Consider the following 26,819-nt stretch of genomic DNA (forward strand, 5'->3'; position numbering starts at 1 on the left):
TTTTTTTTTTTTAACGGAGCCAGCGGGAGGGGGGAGAAAAGGAGGGACCTGGCGCCACCAGGTTTGCACTTGCTCAAGAAGAGCCCTCAACCCCAGGCACTCAACAAAACCTAAAAATTAGGCTTGGAGGCCTAGCCAGAGCTGCTGCTGTGTGTGACCACCACCTGCTGAGATAGAGAACATACTGAGGAGTTTCCGGCAGCACATGACCATATATAGGGAGGCAAAAGGATTGCTCTCTATCTCCACCTGCTGGTAGATGGACACAACCCACCAGTCTATGGATTGATCAGCATGATGATATGGAATGAAGGAGTGGGAGATTTATTGGAGACCCAAGAGAGAGCGATAGTGGACCATGATATGGGGGTGGGGGAAAGAGAGAGAAAGACATACAGGCCCCAGCGTAGGACTGCAGGAGGAAGGAAAGACAGAGAGAGAGGGAAGGATCAGGGAGACAGAGGAAAGATGCAGGGCATGGAGAAAGCATAGGAAAAGGGACATACAGGGGCAATGCTGGACACAGTGAGGTGGAAAAGGGTGGAGAGGAACAAACAGGATAAAATGCAGGAGAGGGCAAGACAGAGAAACACAGAGGGAAAATGCTGAATGTAATGGGAGGATAGAGACCCTGAGAGGGCAGATGATGAATGTAGATGATGGAGGATAGGGACAGGGACACAAAATGAAGATGCTGGATGGGACCAATACGGACAAAGAGGGAAGACTGATGGTGTACATGGATTGGAGACAGAAGAAATGTCAAACGGAGATGGGATCCTGCAAAAACTACTACTACTACTACTACTTAATATTTCTAGACATTGGAGCCGACTCCGTGGGTGCTGTGGGTGCTTGAGCACCCCCAATATTAAGAAAGTTCCTTGCATGTGTCCAGAGAGGGATTATTTTCTTTGGGTTTAGCACCCCCAATAATTTTGAAAAGTTGGCTCCTATGTTTCTAGAGCGCTACTAGGGTTACGCAGCGCTGTACAAATTAACAAGGAAAGGACAGTCCCTGCTCAAAGGAGCTTACAACAGAAAATAGACACTGGACCAGTGTGACTAGGAAAATAAAATGCACAGACAATAAGGTAGAAAAATATTTTATTCTGAATTTACTAATTGAACTATATCAGCCTTTGGAAAGTATATATAATTGAAGAAAAAGCCAAAAAAGCAAAATAATTTTAAAAATAACATAAAAACATCAAAATATTAAATGGAGGTTTTTGATCCATGAAAAATATCCACAGCTGATTTGTGACACTTAATCATATGGGGCCTCTTTTACAAAGCTGCACTAGCAATTCCTGTGCGGTAAATAAGAGGAAGCCCATTCAATTCCTATAGGCTTCCTCTCATTTACTGCACAGGAATCACTAGCGCAGCTTTGTAAAATACCCCAATAGTGTCCTCTTGCAACCGAGGTCTTTTTTTCCTCCCTCCATCTATATATATAAAATGCACCTCCAACGTTCTATGAAGCCTCCACAAGTCCCAACGTTCTAAGTGCATGGTGGTGAAACCCACATTCATCCAGGAGTGCTGGCCCCGCCCTCACGTCAAACGTGATGACGTCGAGGGCGGAACAATGGCACTCAACCAATCGCATCGCCCTGCCCTCGACGTCAACACATTTGATGCGAGGGCAGGCAAGGACGGGGCCAACACTCAAGGAAGAATGAGGGTTTCAACACCATGCACGCATGTTGCCAACACCACGTTGCCACCACTCCCCCCCTCCACCCACCCCCCGAGGTAACACCACCCTGCTCCACCCTCTCCCCAGAGTCGCACCACCCACTGTTCCACCATCCACTCCCCCTCCCCCAAACAGATTGCTGGACAGTCCTCACCGCCGCTCCCCCCCCCCTCAGTCACATAAAAAAAAAAAAGAACCGCCGCACACCCACACCCCCCACAGAGTCAACAACCCTCACACCTACACCCCTTCAAGTTGTCACAGCTCCCACAACCCCCCCCAAGGTCACAACACACAGTGTTCCACCCTCCGCCCCCTCCCGAGTAGCACCACCCACTGCTCCGCTCTCCACTCCCCCCCCAAACAGGTCGTCGCCGCAGCTCACCCCACCCCCTCCGTCAGATACAAAGGAAAAAAAAAGAGGCAGCGCCGCTCAAACACACACACGCACCGCCAAAGTCAACACCCCTCACCCCTCCCAAGTTGCAAACAATAACACCCCCCCACATGTTGCAACCACTCCCCCCTCCACCCACCCCCCCGAGTTCACAACACCCAGTGCTCCACCCTCCAACCCCTCCCCAAAGTCGCAACACCCAGTGCTACACCCTCCAACCCCTCTCTGTTTCAACTCCCCATTGCAACGCAGCCATCATTTGAAACCAAAAGTAAATCACCGTTAGACCCCGCCCCCATCCCACAGTCACCCTCACCCACCCTCCAGCAGCCGCTCACACAACGTTCCGCCGCCCTCCCTCTCCACTCCGACAATGCTGCTGAACGCAAATAAAATATGCTCTAAGCAAGGAAGCCCTTTGGTTAATCTCTGTTTCCTCCCCCCAACACAGCCGTCATTCACATACACTCAAACCAAGCACACTGAGGAGCTGCTCATCCACATTGTCGGTTTTATTTCCTTCTTACATCTGAAACACATCAAAAGCTGTTTCTACAGGAAAAAACTGCGTCTTAACAGGTAAAGGACAAAAGGATTTTGGGATGACGAACCTGAAACTCAGAGGGAGGGTGGGGAGACCCTGAAACTGGAAGGGACCCTGGAACTCGGAATAAGGGAGGGGGGATGAGCCTGGAACTCGGACGGAGGGAGGAGGGAGCCTGGAACTGGGAGGGAGGGGACCCTGGCACACACTCTGATTCTCACACACACACTCTCTTTCTCATGGACACACTCGCACCCAGTCTCACTCTCTCTCTATCACACACACACACTTGCACATTCACTCTCTCTCTCTTTTGGGATGAGGACCTTGAAACTCAGAGGGAGGGTGGGGAGACTCGGGTTACCATTTTGTGTCCTCTGAAAAAGAGGACACATGTCACGCCCCCTACCCCGCCCCCACCACGCCTCATGCCACGCCCCCTTCAGGTCGGGTTCCGCCACGCCCCCCTCCCCCCCTCACTTACTATCTAGCCCTGGTGGTCTAGTAGCGTCTTCTCTTCGGGGCAGGAAAGAGCCCCCTCTTTGCTGCCCGGACCGCTGCCTGCCCTTGCCTGCTGCATCCTCCTCGGTATGGCTGGGGATTCAAAATGGCCACCGAGAGTTGAAGCGGCCTCGCGAGAGTTCAAATCTCGGCGGCCATTTTGAATCCCCAGCCAGACCGAGAAGGATGATAGACAGGGGAGGCAGCGCTCCGGGCAGGAAAGAGGGGGCTCTTTCCTGCCCCGAAGACGTCACTAGACCACCAGGGAACATGGTAAGGAAGGGGAGGGGATGGGAGACCAGGTCACGACCCACGGCGCCGATCGCGCGCACACCGCACGCACGCGCCTGCCCGCACCCGCGCCCACGTTTGTCCAGAAATCCGGACAAACGTGGGCGCGGGCAAAATCCGCCGGACGCCCCGGACATGCCCTCAAAAAGAGGACATGTCCGGGGAAATCCGGACGTATGGTAACCCTAGGGGAGACCCTGAAACTGGAAGGGACCCTGGAACTCGGAATAAGGGAGGGGGGATGAGCCTGGAACTCGGACTGATGGAGGAGGGACCCTGGAACTGGGAGGGAGGAGGGAAGGGACCCTGGCACACACTCTGATTCTCACACACACACTCTCTCTCTCATGGACACACTCGCACCCAGTCTCACTCTCTATCTCACACACACACACTAGCACATTCACTCTCTCTCTCTCTCTCACTCACACAGTCACTCTCACACACACTCCGAGGAAAATTCTCACACACACACTCTCTCTCACATGGACACACCCAGTCACACTCTCTCTCTATCACATACACACTCGCACATTCACTCTCTCTCTCACTCACACACACAGTCACTGTCACACACTCTCTCAAACATACACACTCCGAGGAAAATTCAAACACACACTGTCTCTCATGGACACACTCGCACCCAGTCTCACTCTCTCTCTATCACACACACTCACACAGTCACTATAACACACACTCTCTCAAACATACACACTCCGAGGACAACCTTGCTAGCACCCGTTTCATTTCAGTCAAAAACGGGCCTTTTTCACTAGTTTTAAATATTGAGGTTAACTATACTGTTAACTATACTATTATCAGTAGAGTTCAAGTGTCTTTCCTTGCACAGTTTTGGGAGCATTTAGAAATGCCCATCTCTGATATCTTGCATTTTAGTGTCTATTTCTTTACTGTTGTTGTCCATGCAAAACCTGACGTCTTGAGGTTTCCAGTTCACTGTTTTGCCTTCATGTCTCTATTACTGGTCTGTGGTCCCTTGTTTCATATTTGCTGAGGGTCTGTCTCTGTTTTGTGCTAGTTTGGAGATCTTGCAGCAGTCCTTTTCTGTTTGCTCACTAGGTGTGGCGTTGGTGTTTTAGGGCCTGGTGTCATATTTACTGCGCTGCCTTTTCATGAATAAAGTCTTTAGAAGTTAGTGGTGGTATGATACGGTAATGTTTTGAGTGTGTTTTTGCACATTTGTGTATAGTGTTTATATGCGCCATAGCTGGTGTAAGGGGTGTGGCTAATGTGGGCATGGCTATCATAGGGGTGGAGCCATATGTGGTGACCCCGCCCATAATGAGTACCGGCACCTTTTTTTCCTACAAAAAAAAAAGCACTGTTAATATGTAATATATTTGTAATCAGTGCAACATATATATAATATATATGTTGCACTGGCTGCTAGTAAAAATGTGGATCTGATTTAAGATAATCTGTTTAGTTTTTTAAAGTCCAAAGGTACTTGAAGTCTAAGTTTGCAATGAATTAACTGGCTCATTCTCTCCAAATCAATCAGAAGGAGTTACTCTGACTCCTATCTTTAAAGAAGTGGGTAAAGTGTTTTGGTGCTCTTATATGTTTTCTGTAGTAGGCTCTTCTTTGTAAAATGTGCTCTTATCTGATACAAGACGGGAAAGGAACGGATTATCTTTCTGCAAAACAGTGTTTCTGTGGTAAACAGAATCTATTCATGGGGATTCTCTGCAACTGACTGTCTTCTGAGGATAAGTTTTAGGTCTTGCTATTTTTAAGTTTGTTTTAATGTTGTTATAATTTGTATTGTTTTTAAGTGTGCTGTTAAACACTTTGGATGTTGTAGATAGTGAGGCAATCCATAAAAAATGTTAAATAAATATTCAGAAGACCGCAGGTAAAAAAAAAGAAAAAAAGTGCATTATTGTTTGCATTATTTTTAAATTGTACATCTTTTGTCAAAAAATTTGATCTAATACAAATTCAGGAAGGTAAAAAAGAATCCATAGAAACAATCATATACCTATCTCGATGTGGCAGAAAAACCATTTGGATCTCTTAGTGGCACTAACCCTAACATTTGTTCTTACAAATTGGAAAATAGTGAGAATATTCATTTTTATTCATAGTGAAGTCCAGTTTATATGACTTACATAAAAAGACTGGCAGAGTATTTATTTTTACCAAACTTTATAAACCTACAGACATTTATTTTGATCAAGCGTAATGAAAGCAACAAAATCATGCATTGTTGGTTGTACCAGAGATTTTATTTTTGTTTTGTACTTTCTTGTTTGTTGATTGTGAAAATCCTATATAATAAAACGCACCTCCAACATTCTGAAGCTGACTGCATGTCTGAGGCATTCCTGCTTTCTGTATCCATCTCCTGAATTTACATCACGTACATTACATCCGGGTTTGTCACAAGCAGAAGTGACCAACCACACAAGGTTTCTTGGCTTCAGAATGTTGGAGGTGCATTCTATTAAACAGGATTGGTCAGTTCCTTGAAGCACAGCCAGAGCTCAGTGTCCTGCACAATAACGCTCAGACACCAGAGAGAGAGGGGGGGGGGGGGGGCTGACACCAGAGAGAGGGAGGGAGGGGGGGGGGGCTGACACCAGAGGGGGGAGGTATCTCTGTCACACACACACTCTCTCTCTCTCAGTCAATGTCTTTCTCTCTCACACTCTCACACAGTCTCTCACACACTCTATGTCTCACACTGTATCACATTCACTCTCTATGTGTCACACAGTCACTCACACACTCTCTTGGTCTCATACACTCAGTCTCACAGAGAGTCTGTCTCTCACACACACTCTCTCTCTCGCACACACTGTATCTGTGTGAAACACACTCTCTCTCTCACACACTGTCTCACATACGCACTTGCACACACTCTCATTCTCACACACACACTCGCACCCAGACTCACTCTCTCTCTCACACACACACACTCGCACATTCACTCTCTCTCTCTCACACAGTCACTCTCACATACATATTCTCAAACATACACACTCCGAGGAAAACCTTGCTAGCGCCCATTTCATTTGTGTCAGAAAGGTGAAATTAGATCTTACCTGCTAATTTTCTTTCCTCTAGACCCTCCAGACTGGTCAAGACGCGTGGGTTATGTCCTCCTACCAGCAGAGGGAGACTGAGAAAACACTAAGCTTTTGAAGCCTGTATATATAACCTGTGCAGAACCTCCACTAGCCAGTATAACCCTGACAAAGCAGAGAAACAAAAAACACTAACAACAACTAGCAACCCTGTACGTGGTCACAGTAAACTGCAAAAACAAGAAACATCTTCCGCTTGCTCTTACGGAAACATGTTCCTTTCCCTTTGATAAAACAGTTGGGCTTCTACAGGTGGACCATCAAAGAAGAGCCCCACCTGTCCCAGACTCCTATCACAAAACAGAAATAAACAGAGTCTGCAATTAGAGAAACAACAATCTACAGAAGCCAAGAATTATCCAACACACACACCTCCTGGCCTCCAATACAGACAGGGCGGGCTCTTGACCGGTCTGGAGGGTCTAGAGGAAAGAAAATTAGCAGGTAAGATCTAATTTCACCTTCCTCAGCGACCCTCCAGACCGGTCAAGACGCGTGGGACGTACCAGAGCAGTAACTAACTTACGGGAGGGACCTACTAAGGCCAGAGGTCAAAACTGCTGCCCCAAAGCGCACCTTGTCCTTTGCATGCACAGGAATCCTATAATGCTTCACAAAGGAATGCAACGAAAACCAAACCACAGCCCGACAAATATCTAACGGAGAAATCATACTATTCTCCGCCCACGAGGCTGCCATTCCCCTAGTGGAATGAGCAGACCAGCCCCTAGGCACCACAGGACCCTTCACCAAGTAAGCAGATGAAACCGCCTCCTTCAACCACCGTGCTATGGTCACCTTAGGAGCCGCTGCACCCTTCTTTGGGCCAGCATGAAGAACGAACAAACGGTCAGAGGCTCTGAAGTCCTGAGTTCCAGAGAGATAATAACTCAAAACTCTCCTGACATCCAGCTTGGCAATACCACGCTGCTCCGAATCTCCAGCCATATCACCCAACACTGGCAGAGAGATGATCTGATTAACATGGAACTCGGAAACCACCTTGGGCAAAAAAGGAAAGCACCGTCCGCAACGAAACCTTTCCCTCAGAAAGGACAAAAATGGTTCCCTACAAGACAAAGCCTGAAGCTCTGAAACCCTCCGTGCTGAAGTAATCGCCACCAACAAGACCGTCTTTAAAGATAAATCCTTACAAGATGCCGATACCAGAGGCCCGATCAAAGCATCCAAAACTAGCTTCAAATCCCACGGAGGCACCATCCGTCACTGAGGCGGACGCAGCAACTTAACACCCTTCAAAAAACGCACTACCTCAGGCACAGAAGCGAAGGACTTTCACTGAAGCTTCCCACGAAAACATGACAAAGCTGCCACCTGAACCTTCAGTGTAGATAAGGCCAGACCCCTATCAACACCATCGTGCAAAAATTCCAAAACTTCCGCCACCGAAGAGCGACACGGCCGAACTCGATGGTCTTCACACCAGTGCTCAAAGATTCTCCAAACCCGGACATACGCCAAGGAAGTGGATCGTCTACGGGAACTCAACATCGTAGCAAAGCCACTGGACGAAAGCCCCCTCTTCAACTTGTGCCGCTCAAGAGCCAAGCCATAAGCGAAAACCGAGCCGGATCCGGCATGATTATCGGGCCTTGACACAGAACTGATCCCAACAAAGGCAGGGCCGCCGCCCCTGCCAACCGCACCAGGTCTCCGTACCATGGTCGACACTGCCAATCCGGAGCCACCAGAATCACCCGACCGGAGTGAAGTTTGATGCGCTATATTACTTGACCGACTAACAGCCACGGAGGAAACACATACAGCCAATCCCGAGGCCAAGGCAACAGAAGAGCGTCGATTCCCTCTGCTCGAGGGTCTCTTCAGCGACTGAAAAAAAAAAAATCTCTGAACCTGCACATAGCGAGCCGTTGCCCTAAGATCTATCACCGAAAGTCCCCAGACCGACACAACTCACTAGAACACTGACCGAAGAAAAGACCACTCTCTGGGATCTAGAGTGTGCCTGCTGAGATAATCTGCATCTATGTGACCTACCCCGGCCACATGCGCTGCCAAGAGAGCCTGAAGATGAGTTCAACTGCACTGCCAAGGCTCTTCGTCCCCCCTTGACGGTTGACATACGCTACTGCCATGGCGTTGTCGCAGAGCACTCGGACTGCCTTGTGGCGAACCACCGACGGCAAGACCTGGAGCGCCACTCGAATGGCCCGCGTTTCCAGCCGGTTGATGGACCATTCTGCTTCTGCCCGAGACCAGCGGCCTTGAGCTACCTGACCGAGACAATGTGCCCCCCAATCTTGCAGACTGGCATCCGTGACCATTACCAGCCCCTGTGGGGACTCCAACGGCATTCCTTTTCCCAAATTGCGCGGGTTGAGCCACCAGCGGAGACTGAGATGAGGGACCACCGACAGCGGACAACACATCTCCAAGTCCTGCGACAGAGGGGACCAACGACTTATCAGAGCTGACTGTACCTGACGCATGTGCGCCCTGGCCCACGGAACTACCTCTATGGTCGCCGCCATCAGGCCCAGGACCTGACGATAAGTACGGGCCGTCGGCGCCTTCTCTGCAAGGAACCGACAAATCGGACCCTGTAACTTGGAACCAAAAGGCCGCACGAATGAAAGTGAAGATAAGCTTCCGTCAAATCCAGGGAAGTGAGAAACTCTCCTTTCCGGACCGCACCAGTGACCGACCGCAACGTCTCCATCCGAAAAGAGGGCACCTTGAGTGCCGCATTGACCCTTTTGAGATCTAAAATGGGACGAAAAGTGTCCTCTTTCTTGTGGACCACAAAATAGATCAAATAGCACCCTGAGCGTTGCTGATCTGAAGGAACAGGAACCACGGCTCCCAACGCGAGCAGCCACCGCAGAGTGTCCCTCACTGCTGCCCTCTTGCTCCAAGACTGACAGAGAGATTCTAGAAACACTTCGGGAGAACAGCTTTCGAATTCCAGCGCATATCCACCTCGAAACACCTCGAGAACCCACTGATCTGACCTGATTTGGGCCCAGCTCTGGTAAAACAGACTCAGCCGAGCCCCAACATGCACCAGAGCCTGAGCCCACACACCTTCATTGGGAATTGCGGCCTGAATACTAACCTCCCGTGGAAAAGCCACGCCCTCCGCGACAACTCTCACGAAAGAACTGTGTGCGCTGGAAAAACCGACCCCTAGAGGTCCTACTACTACTACTACTACTATTAAACATTTCTATAGTGCTACTAGACTTACGCAGCGCTGTACAAATTAACATGAAAAGACAGTCCCTGCTCAACAGAGCTTACAATCTAAATTGGACAGACGAACAGACAGCTAGGGGTAGGTCCCACTCGATCTGCCCGGCCTATACCGCTGAGCCTCCCTAAACCATCCCCGAGGAACTAGTTCTGGCCCCTGCCTTGAACCGAAAATCTGGAAGCCATAGAACCTTGGTATCACTAAGACCTCACACTAACTTGTCCAAATCTTCTCCAAAGAGCATAGCTCCCTTAAGTGGCAGAGACCCACAACCATAGCCATATTTTTTGTCTGAAGTACGCAACAAATCATAAAAGCCTCAGACAAAAAGGATGAACCCATGTCCAAGTTGGCTAACTCCTGACCCCCAGAAGAACCAACATCTACCGAATCATCCAGGAGCTTCTCGGCCCAATGAAAACATGCCCGAGCTACCAGAACCCCACAAACTGAGGCCTGCAGGGCTAGAGCCGACAAAACAAAACTACGCTAGAGAAAAGATCCCAACCTCCTATCCTGAGGATCACGGAGGGCCATTCCTCCATCAACCAGGATAGCCGTAGCTATAATTACTGCCGTCACTACTGCATCTACCGTGGGAGCCTTAAAGGAATCCCTATCGTCCTGAGGGAGGGGATAAAGCCTCGCCATTGCCTTTGCCACCTTACACGGCAAATCCCATTCCTGTCAAATCATCTCCCGGAGATCCTTGTTCATAGGGAAGGATCACGCCTGACGCTGAATGCCCTTCACCAACGGATCTTGGACAGTTTCCCCCAAAGCCACCTCAGGACCAAACTGAAGGGTGGATGACACCTGATCTGTGAGTTCTGACAGCTCATCTCTATGGAAAATCCGCACTACTGAAGGATCCTCTCCAGGAATCCAACAATCCTGCTCCTGAGAGCCATCAATTCCATCTGACTCCCCCAGATCACTAAGTGCAGCTTCTGCAGCTACAGGAGAAAAACATTGCCTGTCCTCTGACCACTCTAACCGTGGTCTCTCAGCCAAGACGGAAACAGCCCCCTCTTCCAATTGGGGGGGGGGGGGGGGGGGGGGGGGGTCCCCGATCTCCAGGCCTGATACCGCGTCCAGACAAAATCTGGAGGAAAGCCCACCATTCCTGGACCGTCATTAGGCCCTTTTGTGCCAAAAACGGAGGCCGCAGGCCCAAAAACAGCTGGCTCCACGGGCCGCGTCGGACTCAAGATGGCGGCCGTTCCGCCGAAACTGTTCCCGCTGACAGCAGCCCTGCCTAAGCTCCCGCTGACCCGGAGACTCCCGACACCATCGATCCCTCCGCGGTCAAGACGGGGGGAGCCGCAGCCACCTTTATAGGCGCACCACAAAGCTACACTGAGCGCCCGGCGCCTCTACCCCTCGCCACAAGCACGCGCGACATCGGAGGAGCTGGGCCGCCATAAACCACGAGGGAAGGGAAAAGCTGTTCCGCAAACGCGCCAAACCAAAAACTCACTCACACTGCAAAAGCACTGAAGAAAGCGCTGCTCCCTCGTTCCAGCAAGGAATCGAAACCCCCATTCGGTCCGCTGAAAATAAATAAATAAATGCTTTTAAAGGCACAGTACTCCAACTCTGGCAGCTGGAAATTGTAAGGCACTCAAGGCTACAATACTGAGACAGCAGCCGAGGCACAAAGCTGCCAAGCAAAACGAAATAGAATAACTGACCTTAAAGGCACAGTACTCTAATTCTGGCATCTGGAAATTGTAAGGCACTCAAGGCTACAATACTGAGAAAGCAGCCGAGGCACAAAGCTGGCAAGCAAAATGAAATAGAATAACTGACCTTAAAGGCACAGTACTCTAATTCTGGCATCTGGAAATTGTAAGGCACTCAAGGCTACAATACTGAGAAAGCAGCCGAGGCACAAAGCTGCCAAGCAAACAGAAATAGAGAGCAGCACAGGGGGAGGGACCCAAACATAGGTGTAACACCCCAGGGGGAAAAACTGGGCCCCACAGGACCTAGGGCCCCAAAGCACTTTTTTTTTTTTTTTTTTACACACACGTACAGGGTACTGCAACAGAATAAAGTTTGGAAGGAAAAAATCCTACGACCCAATGACAAACTACCTCACCAGACTATTGGAGACTGCACAGGCTGTCAACTGCTACCTCTGCTGAGACTGAGAAAATACTGGCTAGTGGAGGTTCTGCACAGGTTATATATACAGGCTTCAAAAGCTTAGTGTTTTCTCAGTCTCCCTCTGCTGGTAGGAGGACATAACCCAAGCGTCTTGACCGGTCTGGAGGGTCGCTGAGGAACAGGCCTTTTTTACTAGTATTTAACAAAAATATCAAACAAAAAGCAAACTGTAAGTGCATGCTATAAGTGCTGCACATGGGAACGTTTCATTAAGTGGATAGATGAGGAGTATGCATATGTGAGTCTGGGATTGCATGGTTAGCAACTTGATGGAGAGATATGAGAATGGCAGGATGCTTGTATGTGTGTAAGATAGATTCATGTGTTTTTGGTGTATGAGTATAATTAAATGGGATTAGTGAAATGTATACATAGATTTGAACTGGTAGGTGTGGGTGGTGGGTGTGGGTAGTACACTCTTTCACATTTGAACAATCTACTTGGGAAGGTATCTGGCTTCTCCCTTCCTCTCTGTCTCTTCTTATCACTTTTCCCTCCCTCAACTATTCATTCTCCTCCCCACTTTGCTTTCATTCCCCTCTCACTATTCCCCTTTTCCTTAATACATTTCACTCATTCCTACTCCCTCTTCATTTTTGTGTAAGCTTCTTCTGAACTTCTGTGGTTTAGTAGGCTCCACCACTATCACCACAGGAAGTCTCTTCCTCTTTTGTGGCATGGGCTGGGTCCCTAGCATACTGAAGACTGTGCCACAGGGGTTGGGGTCCTCATGGAAACAACTCTCATGTCATTACAGTCTACTCTAACCACTTCTGGTGGTAGGGACTGATCTTTCTCACCACCCTGCTGGTCCTGCTCCTGGCTTATGCTCTCACCTTACTTCATATACATCAGCTTGCTATTGCATATATATGGACATACCTTCCCAACAGGTGTTATCACGGAAGCCAGTTGTCTTTACTCCCAGTCCTCGAGGGGTGCCAACAGGTAAGGTTTCCAGGATATCCCTAAAGAATATGGGATAATTAGTTCTTACCTGCTAATTTTATTTTAGTCCATCCAGATGCTTCGGTTTGTGCTGTCCTGCCAGCAGGTGGAGACTGAGAACTATTGATCTGTGATGTCATCAGTTAAAATCCCCATGCAATCCTCTGGCCAATCAGTATTCATCATATCAAAGAAGAAGAGCAAATACAATTAAAAGGAAAACAACTTCCCTAGGAACTAAAGAACTACAGAACCAATAACGAAGGAATAATGAACTAGCCAAAATCAAAATCTTTACGCTTCAGGAGATAGAAAGTAAACTGATGCTAAGAACCATGGGTAGATCCTGGATTGGTCTGGAGGGACTCAAGGAAAGAAAATTAGCAGGTAAGAACTAATTTATCCTTCCTTATCATCCTACCAGACCAGTTCAGAGGCTTATGATGTATCAAAGCAGTACTTACTGAGGGTGGGACACTGAAATCCTTGCCATTAACACTTTGGCCCCAAGGGCTGCATCAATATTTTATTGTTTCTTTGAGCCTGAACATCCAATCTATAGTGAAGGACAAAAGCATGCATAGATTTCCATGTTGCTGCTTTGCAAATTTCATGAGGAGGAAATAAGGAGTGCTCTGCCCAAGAAATGAACTGGATGACTATTATATTCCTACAGGTATCTTGTCACTTAGCATGCACTAATTGTTAGCGTATGCTAAATCTGTTAGCTCATCTTAGTAAAAGGACACCTGAGTCTTTAATGGTGCTATATGATCTAAAGATTCCAATAAAGTATTATACCACAAGAGATTGCACTTTTAAATCATTTAATTGAAGAAGCTAAACTAATTACTCAACTCAAATGTATTAATACTGGATGATATAAATCTCCATCTACATCTAGAAGACCCAAACTCCACTCAAGCACGTGACTTTGTGGAATTCCACTCATGCACGTGACTTTGTGGCCACATGAGATCACATGAATATGTGATCTCATGTGGCCACTAATGCAACCTACCCACATTAAAGGTCATGCACTGGATCTCTTCTCCTACAAACTATCCACAGAAAATAACATATTAGTTAATACTACTTACTACTTAACATTTCTAGAAGGCTACTAGGGTTACGCAGCGCTGTACAATTTAACAAAGAGAGACAGTCCCTGCTCAAAGAGCTTACAATCTAATAGACAAGTGAACGGTCGGTCCGATAGGGGCAGTCAAATTGGGGCAGTCTGGATTCACTGAACGGTAAGGGTTAGGTGCCGAACGCAGCATTGAAGAGATGGGCTTTAAGCAAAGACTTGAAGACAGGCAGGGAGGGGGCTTGGCGTAAGGGTTCAGGAAGGTTGTTCCAAGCATAGGGTGAGGCGAGGCAGAATGAGCGGAGCCTGGAGTTGGCGGTGGTGGAGAAGGGTACAGAGAGGAGGGATTTATCCTGTGAATGGAGGTTATGGGCGGGAACATAAGGGGAGATGAGGGTAGAAAGATAGTGAGGGGCAGCAGACTGAGTGCATTTGTAGGTAAGAAGGAGAAGCTTGAATTGAATGCGGTATCTGATCGGAAGCCAGTGAAGTGACCTGAGGAGAGGGGTGATATGAGTATATCGGTTCTGGCGGAATATGAGACGTGCAGCAGAGTTCTGAACAGACTGAAGGGGGGATAGATGGCTTAGTGGGAGGCCGGTGAGGAGTAAGTTGCAGTAGTCCAGGCGAGAGGTAATGAGAGCGTGGACGAGAGTTCGGGTGGTGTGTTCAGAGAGGAAAGGGCGAATTTTGCTGATGTTAAAGAGGAAGAAGCGACAGGTCTTGGCTATCTGCTGGATATGCGCAGAGAAGGAGAGAGAGAGGAGTCAAAGATGACTCCGAGGTTGCGGGCAGATGAGACGGGGAGGATGAGGTTGTTATCAACTGAGATAGAAAGTGGAGGAAGAGGAGAAGTGGGTTTTGGTGGAAAGACGATAAGCTCGGTCTTGGACATGTTCAGTTTCAGGTAGCGGTTGGACATCCAGGCAGCAATGTCGGATAAGCAGGCCGATACCTTTGCCTGGGTCTCCGCGGTGATGTCTGGTGTGGAGAGATACAGTTGGGTGTCATCAGCATAGAGATGATACTGGAAACCATGAGATGAGATCAGGGAGCCCAGGGAAGAGGTGTAGATTGAGAAGAGAAAGGGTCCAAGGACCGATCCCTGGGGAACACAAACAGATAAGGGGATTGGAGTGGAGGAAAATCCATGAGAGTGAACAGAGATTCCATGGTCTGACCATTACCAATTAGACATATTCATGACCTGGAGGAAGAAAGTATCACACCATATATGAGAAACCACAACTTACAGCACAAGAGGCCAAATAGACCCAGACGTATTCTGGAAACAGATATACAATCAGGAGTGGAAACCACAAACAGACTTCATTCAATTCCTCCATGATTGGGATGTCAGATGCAAACACGTACTAGATGAAATGGCACCCTTAAGATTAAGAGTAACAAGAAGACAAAATTTGATCCCTTGGTTTAATAATGAACTAAAAAAACTCAAAACACAAACTAGGAAATTGGAACGAGCATGGAGAAAACTAAAGGATGAGATCTCACTCAACGCTTGGAAACAAGCACATAAGAAATATAAATATGCACTATGACAATCCAAAAGATCTTATTACAAATCCAAAATAGGCCCAGGATACAATGATTTGAAGAAACTATTTCAACTCGTGAGTGAAGGAGTGGCCTAATGGTTAGCGTGGTGGACTTTGGTCCTGGGGAACTGGGTTAGATTCCCACTGCAGGCACGGGCAGCTCCTTGTGACTCTGGGCAAGTCACTTAACCCTCCATTGCCCCAGGTACAAATAATTACCTGTATATAATATGTAAGCCGCATTGAACCTGCTATGAGTGGGAAAGCGCGGGGTACAAATTTAACAACAACAACAACAACAACAAAAGCTATTAGATACCACTCCAATTATTGCCAACAATTCAGACACCCCATCTGCAGATAGTCTCGCTAAATATTTCTGTGATAAAATAATAAAATTACGCAATACACTTCCCCAACATAGCAACGACATTGAAATTTTCTAACTCTGGCTCATGCCCAACTGACTGTAGCTGGATCAAAGTTTCTCCTCTCACCACCGACTCAGTAACTCTAGCTCTTCTCAAATTCTCCAAAAAACATTGCAAACTGGACACTTGCCCCAGCTACCTTCTCAAATCTGCACCCAATCAATTCTTAAATGACCTCTCGTCGTACTTAAACTACATGCTCCAACAAGGTCATTTTCCTGAAGAATATGGCAACATCTTACTCACCCCTATACCGAAGGATGCAAAGAAAAAAACAAATGACATCACAAACTATCGACCAGTTGCATCTATCCCACTTGTAGTTAAATTGATGGAGAGTTTAGTGACCGAACAGCTCATTGACTATTTGGACAAATTCTCTTTATTACATGAATCTAAATCTGGTTTCCGCCCTTCCCACAGTACCGAAACTGTACTGGTCTCCCTACTGGCCAAATTCAAGAATGAAATAACCTTAGGAAATAGCATACTCCTACTTCAATTCGACATGTCGAGTGCATTCAATATGGTCAACCACAGCATACTTCTTCGACTTTTAGATCACTTTGGAATTGGTGGAAACGTACTTGACTAGTTTAAAGGATTTCTGACCACCAGGTCATACCAAGTTAAATCTAATACAAATATATCATCATCATGGAAATCAGACTGTGGAGTTCCCCAAGGTTCACCTCTATCACCAATACTCTTCAACATTTTAATGATCCCATTGGCCAAGTCCCTATCGAATAATGGTCTCCATCCATTCATCCATGCTGATGATGTTACAATTTATATCCCTTTTAAACATGATTTATCAGAAATCTTCAACGATATCAAAAATGGATTGAACATCATGCACTCTTGGGCCAACTCATTTCAATTGAAGCTGAACACCGATAACATGCATTGCCTTATCCTCTCATCCCAGTACAACAATTATAAACCCACAACTTTATTCACTTCAGAGTATTCCCTTCCCAACTCTGATAGTCTCAAAATACTAGGTGTCATTATTGATAGAAATCTTACATTTGAGTCCCAAGTCAACTCCACCGTAAAGAAAATGTTTCAATTAATGTGGAAACTCAAGCGTTTAAAACCTTTCTTCCCAAGAGATGTTTTCCGCAATCTAATTCAATCGATGGTATTAAGCCACGTTGATTTAAGGATATAAGGAACAACTCACAAGGAAACTCCAAACGGCACAAAACACAGCAGCCAGACTGATATTTGGTAAGACACGATTCCAAAGTGCCACACCACTCCGTGAACAATTGCACTGGCTTCCTATCAAAGAACGCATCTCTTTCAAAATCTGCACCTTGGTCCACAAGATTATCTATGGAGTAGTCCCAGATTACATAACTGACCTAATCAATCTCCCAATTAGAAATAGTACCAGTTCATCACGGTCTTACCTGAATCTCCATTACCCAAATTGCAAAGGACTAAAATACAAGACAACCCATGCGTCCAACTTTTCTTACATAGGCACGCGCCTGTGGAACGCATTGCCACAAGTGGTGAAAACAACTTATGATTACCTAAAATTCAGAAAGTCATTAAAGACTCACCTATTCGGAAGGGCATATCCGAATGACCCAACTTAAATGACTCAACCCTACAACACTTCACTATTAAAGATCATACTGGACATTAATGAACTCTTTTACCTCAACCCAAGTTGACTGAATCTTATCTTCCTTATCCCAATACAACATTTTGTACCTATCCCGTACCGTATTTGGCGAACGCCTTCACGGTATTATGTAAGCCACATTGAGCCTGCAAATATGTGGGAAAATGTGGGTTACAAATGTAACAAATAAACAATAATAATAATTTAATAAGATCAATATCATAAGAAGGCCTGGACTCAAAAGTTGACACTAAACTATCCTTTGCCCTAGAATGTGCTGAAGAAAACTGTAAAGGAGTGAGTGGTATAGCAGCAGGTGTCCTTAGGAACACTCCCTCACTGAAGGTGCAGGTTAGCCATCTTACAGCAGGTGGAGCTAAAAGGATGCAGTATAGCTGACTGAAAGCAGGTTGGGCTAAACTGCCAAAGCAGGTCCTGAGTCAGAAGGGCGGGGCTCAGAGGGAAAGAGGATTAAATGCCCTGAGAGAGTGTAGAACCACTAAGGCCCTGAGGCAAGAGGTCTCCAGGAAAGAGATCCTGAGTTCAGACATCTCCTGGAGGGAGGCTCCAAGTGAAGGAATTCTCCCTAAGTATTGGCTGGGCTGCAGTACCTGTGGGGGAGTCCCAGGGAAGCAAGGAGTGGCCCTAGCTCAGAAGTTTGCATGAGAAGGAACAGAAGACTGCAAATGTAAAGGAGTGCCTTCATTTTCTATTAATGTTATTGGGGTTGCTGATCAGGGTTGGAAAGACTCTGTAACAGGGGAACAGACTGCACTACTTTAATTATTTTCTACCAATAAATTTCCTTTGATTTTGCACTGCAACTTACCTGTGTCTGTGAAATCCTGTAGCCAACCACCAGTCACATTCACAAAACCAACATGTATCCAAATTATGATTGGACCAGGGAACTGGTTCTGTCGGGTGTATGCCCTGTCTTAATATGTTCTTAACTGACTCCAACCTAAAGCCAGCATAACCTGAAGAAAATCACAACCACATCATCAGAGGGTATCAGTCCACATACAACCTGAAGACTCCTAGGATTATAGTATTAGAATGTGAAACATTATAGGATAAAGGTGCATCAGTAAAGCCTAAGTCTTGCAGCCTACCGTACGAGAAGGATCTGTTACTGCCAGAGGGGAGGAAATGAGACACAAAACAGACAAATTGACATTACAAATAATACATAAAATCATGTGTGTAAAAACAAGTAAATTAATATAAAAACATACACCAACCAGATATCAACTACTTTATTTTTTTTTTAAACAATCACATGTAATTAAAACATGCCCAAACATTTAAAAACAGGACCAGCATCATATTCTTCATTCAAAAAAGTCCAACATGGATCAAATGTCTAACAAGTTTCTACCAACGCCTGCCTCAGGGGTCTTACTTGAAACAAGATGCTGAAAAAGGATAAATCAAAAGCTCACTAAAGGACTCAGTGTCTATAAAAAATAAACATCAACAAAAAACTGAGGCAGGCATAGGCTGAAATATGTTGGGCATTTAATCCACGTTGGACTTCTCTGAATGAAGAATATGATGCTGGTCCTGTTTTAATTATGTGTGACTGTTTTAAAGAATAACAGTGGTTGATATCTGGTCAGTGTATGCTTTTAAACCCTTTCATTTATAATTTCACAAAGATGATTTATGTATTATTTATTGTAATGGCAACTTATCTGCATTGTGTTGTTTTTCATGCACTGTGTGCACTGCTTTCTGCCTCGAGGAGATTCGACTCTGGCGACAATTGCCATGGGGACTGCAAACGTGGCAGCAGTTTAATTAGATTGTAAGCTCTGTCGAGTAGGGACTGTCTCTTCATGTTCAAGTGTACAGCGCTGCGTACGTCTAGTAGTGCTATAGAAATGATAATTAGTAGTAGTAGTAACAGTTCCCACCAAAATTGGGTTTGCTGCTCCTTCAGCCACAGTAACTGCCATCTGTGCTCAACCAGAGGAAACAGAGAACTTCTCATCCAATGGTATTTTGGCACATAGAGAAAAGGACCTGCAGTTTTCTCATCATACTATTGGCATTTTACTACTGCTATGGTAGCTGACCCTTGTGCCTCACAGTGCTGCCACACTAAAAGCACACCAGCAAATCTGCATGGAAGCTAGTCTGACAAAGGAAATCAGATTTGTTTCCCCCAGGTAAACCACAGTGGGTAAATAAAGACCAAAGAAACACTGATACAGGCAACTGCTAGTCAAACTGTCTATTGAGCAGCAATTAAGCTTGGGTGTTCTGGTTTTCCCAAAGAGAAAAGTCAGAGGTACAAGAAAAACTTAACCCTTTAAGAAAGGGATTGGACGGGGAGAAGGAGTGTTACACTCCTAAAATCTTATTTTTTGTTGTTGTTCTGAAGGCCAACCCCCCTCCTTAAATGTTACTGCCCTTTATTTATTTAAAAATTTTCTATATCACCTATAATTAGGTGGTTTACAAGATAACATTCACATTATATATAAAACTCAGCAAGGAAATGAAAATTAAGTTCTATCAGACCACCAGGAAGCCTATCACCTGCTGGAGACGGAGAAAAACTGTCTGACCAGAGAGTTGCACTGTGGTATTAAGTGATGACATTACAGCTCAGTAGTGCTCAGTTTCCACCTGTTGGCAGGCCAGGACAAACTCAAGCATCTGGATTGGTCAGGTGGAGATGTTAAGGAGGCATGAGAAAGATTTGCATACAATGGGACTAGTAGGTATTCAAATCTCTTTCATGCATATTCATGAGTAATATCCCGAAAACATGACCGATTGACAACCCTTGATGACTGGGAGTGAGGACCAAAGGCTCAAGTGAAATGCACCTATAAAAGAAAAGAAAATCCTGTAAACAAAACCTGTGCACAAAGCATTGTAGGATTTTTGCCCAGTTTTTAATTTTTGTCCTTTCAGATAAAATATCTTATTGTGTTTTCCTTACACCAGTGATTGCTTCTACAATATTTCAGTAGAAATGTTTTCCTTCCATACGTTGCAAGACATGAAAGCCGTTAGCAAAATAACAAGAGCAAAAGAAAAAAAAAGTACCATTTCAAGAGCATCCTGTCATCTAGGAACATCTATTAAAACTACAATAAGAAAGAAACTCATAGAAGTATTTAGGTATTTGGCAGAATACATTTTGCTCTAGGTTCTTACTTTTTCCAGCTATTAAAGGTATCGTCTTCACTAGTGCTGTTAAAAGTTGTTGGATGTTCTCTAAATGTTCTGTGCTGCAAAAAAAAAAAAAAAAGATAAATTAAATTCTTGCCTGATCTAACATAAAAGACTCCTTTTCTACTGGTTACACTTTTGCCTACGTACCCTTGAATTTTTCTGTTTTTTTACTGGCCTGATTGTCATTTTTTCCATCTACTACTACTACTACTTAGCATTTCTATAGCGCTGCCACATTTGAGAGATCATACAATATGATCACCCCCAAATTTCCCTCATTTGGTTAATATTAGTATATCATCTTTATGTAGGTCAAGTCTATTAGAGTGTGCTTATATTTAGGCAACAAAAATGTGTGGAATCATAGGAGCCAGTTCTGTGGATGCTTGAGCACCCCCTATATTTAACACACTTTGACTGTGTCCAAGGTGGGGTAATTTCCATTGGGTTTAGCACCCCCAATCATTTTGAAAAGTTGGGTCCTATGTGCGGAAATGACTAGAATACCCAGTGCTTTTTTTGTGCCAGTACGCGCCGGTACAGCGTACCGGCACCTTTTTTCTGGGGCCGGGGGCTCACCTGCCCGCTCCCTGCTGTTTGCACCCGGCCGTGATCCCTGCCTTGTAAAACTTTTCTTTTTTACCGAAGTCGCGAACCGGCAGCCTGAAGACTGAAGAAAGCAAACAGCAGGCAGGCTCGCCTCCTTGCATTGCGTCGCTTCATTTCCCTGCATTCTCAGCACGTCCCGCCCTCCTCTGATGTCATTTCCTTTCCTCGAGGGCGGGACGCGCTGAGAATGCAGGGAAACGAAGCGAGCCTGCCTGCTGTTTGCTTTCTTCAGTCTTCAGGCTGCCGGTTTGGTAAAAAAGAAAAGTTTTGTAAGGCAGGGAACACAGCCAGGAGCAAACAGAAGGGAGCAGGCAGGGGAGGGTGGGCAAGTGGGGCTGGGCAAGTGGGGCTGGGGTTTGAATGATCTCGGGGGCAGGTGGAGGCTGGGGCAAATCACTGGACATGGAAGGGAGGGGGAGGATAGGGGACAAAAGAGAATCGCTGGACATGGAGGGGAGGGGAGGGAGGAGAATCATTCTGGACATGGATTGGATGGGATGGCAGGGCAGGTCAGGGCAGAGAGGAGAATGAAGAATTGGTGGGCAGGGGAGAGAGGAGAATGGAGAATTGCTGGACATGGATGGGAGGGGAAAGCAGGGAAGAGAGAATTCCTGGACTTGGATAGGAGGGGATAGGAGAGGAGGGCAGGGGAGAGACGAGAATCGCTGGACATGGAGGGGAGGGGAGAGAGGAGAATCATTCTGGACATGGATTGGATGGGATGGCAAGGGAGAGAGGAGAATGGAGAATTGCTGGGCAGGGGAGACAGGAGAATGGAGAATTGCTAGACTTGGATAAGAGAGGAGGGGACGGCAGGGGAGAGAGGAGACATGCTGGACATGGATGGAGGGGAGGGAAGATAGGAAGGAGATGCACATGGATGGGATGGCAGGGGAGGAAGGAGAAATGCTGGAAATGGATGGAGAGGAGAGCAGAGCAGGAGATAGAGGAGAATTGCTGGACATGGATGGATGGAGAGGTTGGCGGGGAGAAATGCTGGACATGGAAGAAGAAAGGAGGAAAATAAAGAAATAAATGGAAAGGAAGCCCTGGAAACGGAGTTAAGAGAACAGATAGAGAGCAGCAGAATCAGACACTTGGACCAGTATGGATAGAAAACAGTCTCCAGACAACAAAGGTAGATAAAATCATTTTATTTTCATTTTAGTGTTTGGAATTTGTCCAATTTGATAATTTACATCTGCTTTCTTATTTTGCTCTGGGTATACTGGAGCTGCAACATCTTACAGAAATGATTTATAATGAAAAAAAATCACAAGTTATTGTTTTTCTCCTATAATAGTATATTTTCAATGATGTCTGTTTATATGCGCCATGGCTGGTATAAGGGGTGTGGTTAATGTGGGTGTGGCTATCAGGGGTGGAGCCATATGTGGTGACCCTGCCCATAATGAGTACCGGCACCTTTTTTTCTACAAAAAAAAGCACTGCTTATGGTTGACTTTATTTATCACTACCCTTTGTTATCTGTTGGTCAGCCTATTTCTAATCCACTCAACTGCTTTGGGGCTTATCTAAGGCTGCTCAGTTTAATTTTGAACTTCCTTTATGAGACAGTGTCAAAAGCTTTACTAAAATCTAAGTATTACAACAACTCAAATAAATAGGAATACCACAATCTAAATTTCCCCCAAAATTAAACAGTAACAAAGCAGAAAAAGATAAAACTTTTTAAATGATTAACATATCTTTATTAAACAATATAAACACAATAATTACTCAACTTCTTATTCTATAAATACACATATCAAAATCTCATATAAAAACATATATAATAGTAACCATACATCCTTCATTCATACGTTCCTTACCCATAAAAAACCAAAAAGCCAAAAATCCAAAGAGGCCAAAAGGCAACAGTCAGTCAAATCATCCTGTAGGAGAACATCACAGTGTCCACTGATTGATCCCCACTGATTGATCCCCAGCGATGGTGTGCTATAGATATATTTTCAGTTTGTGAGTAACAGCTCCTGAGGACGCCTATTGAGCGAAATACAAGATTGATACGCCAATTGAGCGAAACATACTGTTTGTGTCAAGCTGAAAAACGAGCTGAAGTTGAGCTGAAAATGAGTGGAAGCTACACGATGAACAGCAAAGATTTTGAATTGGATAGAGGTGAAACTATTGATGTGAAGAATCTTGTGGATTTGGCCAATTGATCTAAAATTGTTGGAGTTCAGTCTTGTTCCGAGGAGAATTTAATACCCTGCAGATGGGCAGCATTGGCTGTTAAATGCCGCTGGAATATTAAGGGCTTGGACACTGATGTTCTCCTACAGGATGATTTTTTTATTTACATTTGTACCCCACGCTTTCCCACTCATGGCAGGCTCAATGCGGCAGGCAATGGAGGGTTAAGTGACTTGCCCAGAGTCACAAGGAGCTGCCTGTGCCGGGAATTGAACTCAGTTCCTCAGTTCCCCAGGACCAAAGTCCACCACCCTAACCACTAGGCCACTCCTCCACTGACTGTTGCCTTTTGGCCTCTTTGGATTTTTGGCTTTTTATAGGTAATGAATGTATGAATGAAGGATGTATGGTTACTATTATATATGTTTTTATATGAAATTTTGATATGTGTATTTATAGAATAAGAAGTTGAGTAATTATTGTGTTTATATTGTTTAATAAAGATGATATGTTAACCATTTAAAAAGATTTATATTTTTCTGCTTTGTTACTGTAAAATCTAAGTATATCACATTCAGTTCTCATCCTGATCAAATTTTTTGGTTTATCACAGTCTCACTATCATATCCTTTAGTATGGTTTTCATTAAATTACCCACCACTAAGGTCAAACTGGTTTATAGTTACTACTACTATTTTTATACCACTACTATACGTACACAGCGCTGCACACATTATCCCCCAATACTATATATGGCGACTAGAGTTCCATGTGCAAATCAGCACATGTAGCCGATTTGTGTGTGGAACTTAATTGGGTAACAAGCCAACCAGAGTTGATAACTGGATGTTAACAAGCAATTATCGGTACTAACAGGCACTAATTAGGATTTACGTGCATAGCTTGCTAAGTGTATTCTATAAAGCAATGAACATAAATCAGACCACACAGATCTCAAAAGGGGGCATGGTCATGGGCGTTCCCTAAATTTAGGTGTAGTGTTATAGAATATGCCCGATCTGCGCCTAAATTAGTCATGTGCTTTTACACTAGGTTTTAGATGGCATAAATGGCTGTGACTAAATTTAGTTGCAGGAACAGGCAGTATACATATCCTATGAGCCACACCTAACTTTAGGAGAGGTTTATAGAATAGCACTAAGTGTGGGGTTTTTTGGCGATGAATTTTTAGGCACCATATAGAGAATCTAGTTCTTTATGCAGGTACATTCTCTGTCCCTAGTGGGTTCACACCAAGATGTTTTTTGTACCTGGGGCAATAGAGGGTTAAGTGATGAGCCCAGGGTCACAAACTGCTGCAATGGGAATTGAACCCAGTTCCACAGGATCTCAGCTCATTGCACTAACCAATAGGCTACTTCCTCCCTATTTCCACTTTTACGGAGGACATATGTCTGTCTCCAGTCTTCTGGAATCACTGCCTTCTAAGAGTGACTGAACAGAAATGACAGTGATGCTGCTTGAACTTCTTGGAGTTCTTTTAATATTCTAGGATGTATCCTACCAGAAGCAATGCCAGACTGAGGCATCAGGGGGAGTGGAGAGCGGACTGCCGACGGTGCCTATTTTTCATGTGACAGATTGCATGAAAAATAGGCGCCGGCACCATCGGAAGTCTGTTTGGGGGAGCGGTCGCTCCCCTGGTAACCCACCTAGCTATGCCCCTTCCTACTTGGTTCCAGAGCCTTTTCCACTTTCATACTAATCTGCTCCATGCAAACCCTCTCTTCAGTAATGGAGTGGGTGTCTCCTGTCATATGTGATGTAAACACATTACACAATTTCTGCAAAAACTTCACTGGCTACAATACAGGGCTAAATTTAAAACTCTATAATTGATCATCAAGGCTCTTAAAGGAAATAGGCCAGAGTACTTGAAGAACAGGATCACCATCTACACACCTCCAAGGTCTCTAAGGTCCTCCCAAGGAGTATCCCTAACTACACCCTCTCCATAGGACATCACACAATGTGACACCCGCCAGCAAGCCTTCTCCAGAGTAGCCCCCCCCCCCCCCACACTCGAATGCACTTCAAGAAAGACTCTCTCTTTACTTTAGAAAGCAGGTGAAAGCTTGGCTCTTCCTCCAAGCCTTTAATAGAAGAAACTATTAACTTGCTGGCCACACACACACAAGGACTAACACTGACTACACATACTGTAGCAAGATTTGCTTTATCTACTCCCAGTGCTTTTTTTGTAGGAAAAAAGGTACCGGTACTCATTATGGGCAGGGTCACCATCTATGGCTCTGCCCCTATGATAGCCACACCCACAATAGTCACACCCCTTATACCAGCCGTGGCACATATAAGCAGTATCACTGAAAATACTATACCAGTATAAGAGAAAAAAATAACTTGTGATTTTTTTCATTATAAATAATTTCTATAAGCTGTTACAGCTCTAGTATACCCAGTGCAAAATAAGACAGCAGATATAAATTCTCAAATTGGCCATCTTCTAAACACTAAAATGAAAATAAAATTATTTTTTCTACCTTTGTTGTCTAGTGACTTTGTTTTTCTGATCATGTTGGTCCCAGTCTCTGATTCTGCTGCTCTCTATCTGTTCCCTTAACTCCGTTTCCAGAGCTTACTTTCCATTTATTTCTTTGCGTTCCTCCTTTCTTCTTCATTTCTTGCCCTACATCCATAGGTAAAAGCTGGGTCCTCCGCGTACTTGACTGGAAGAGGTATAGAGTGGATCCAGCTTTTGCCTATTTTATTCATCCACGTGCAGTTATTCTCCTCTTTTCCCGTTCCCTCCCTCCTACCTTCCTCTAACGTTGTTTCCTGTTTCCGTGAGGGTGGGACACTGAGAGGGAATGAAGGGAAGGCTGGAGGAGGCGAGCCTGGTGCTTTCACTAACACCGCTGGCGCTGCGACTTCAGGTAAAAAAAAATAAAAGATTTAAACGTGTCACGGGGCAGCAGGAACAGAAAGCAGGGCTGTCAGGGAGCTAAGGGCGGGCAGGTGAGCTGGCCCTAGTGAAAAAAGGTGCTGGTACACTGTACCGGCGTGTACCGGCACAAAAAAGCACTGCCTACTCGTACCCTAGCTGAGATTATATTTATGGACCCTTCTGACTTCACATGCAACTTTCTTTAAATTAGTCCCCTTATTTTCTAATTCCTTACTGTATCTTATCTATGTGTTCCACCTTCAATTGCACTATATGCCGTCTACGAAAGTGTTTTATTGTATACTGTCAA

General features: G+C 45.4%; 1 protein-coding gene across 1 annotated transcript in view; it reads right to left on the reverse strand.

Annotated features, from left to right (window-relative positions):
• YEATS2 (YEATS domain containing 2) overlaps positions 1-26,819 on the reverse strand; it is a 1,439,149-nt gene that overhangs the window by 178,249 nt on the left and 1,234,081 nt on the right. Inside the window, 1 exon segment of the mRNA XM_030217135.1 lies at positions 20,800-20,873. Coding sequence (XP_030072995.1) covers positions 20,800-20,873 — 74 coding nt within the window.

Source organism: Microcaecilia unicolor, chromosome 10 (genome assembly GCF_901765095.1).
Source record: "Microcaecilia unicolor chromosome 10, aMicUni1.1, whole genome shotgun sequence".
NCBI classification, from domain to species: domain Eukaryota; kingdom Metazoa; phylum Chordata; class Amphibia; order Gymnophiona; family Siphonopidae; genus Microcaecilia; species Microcaecilia unicolor.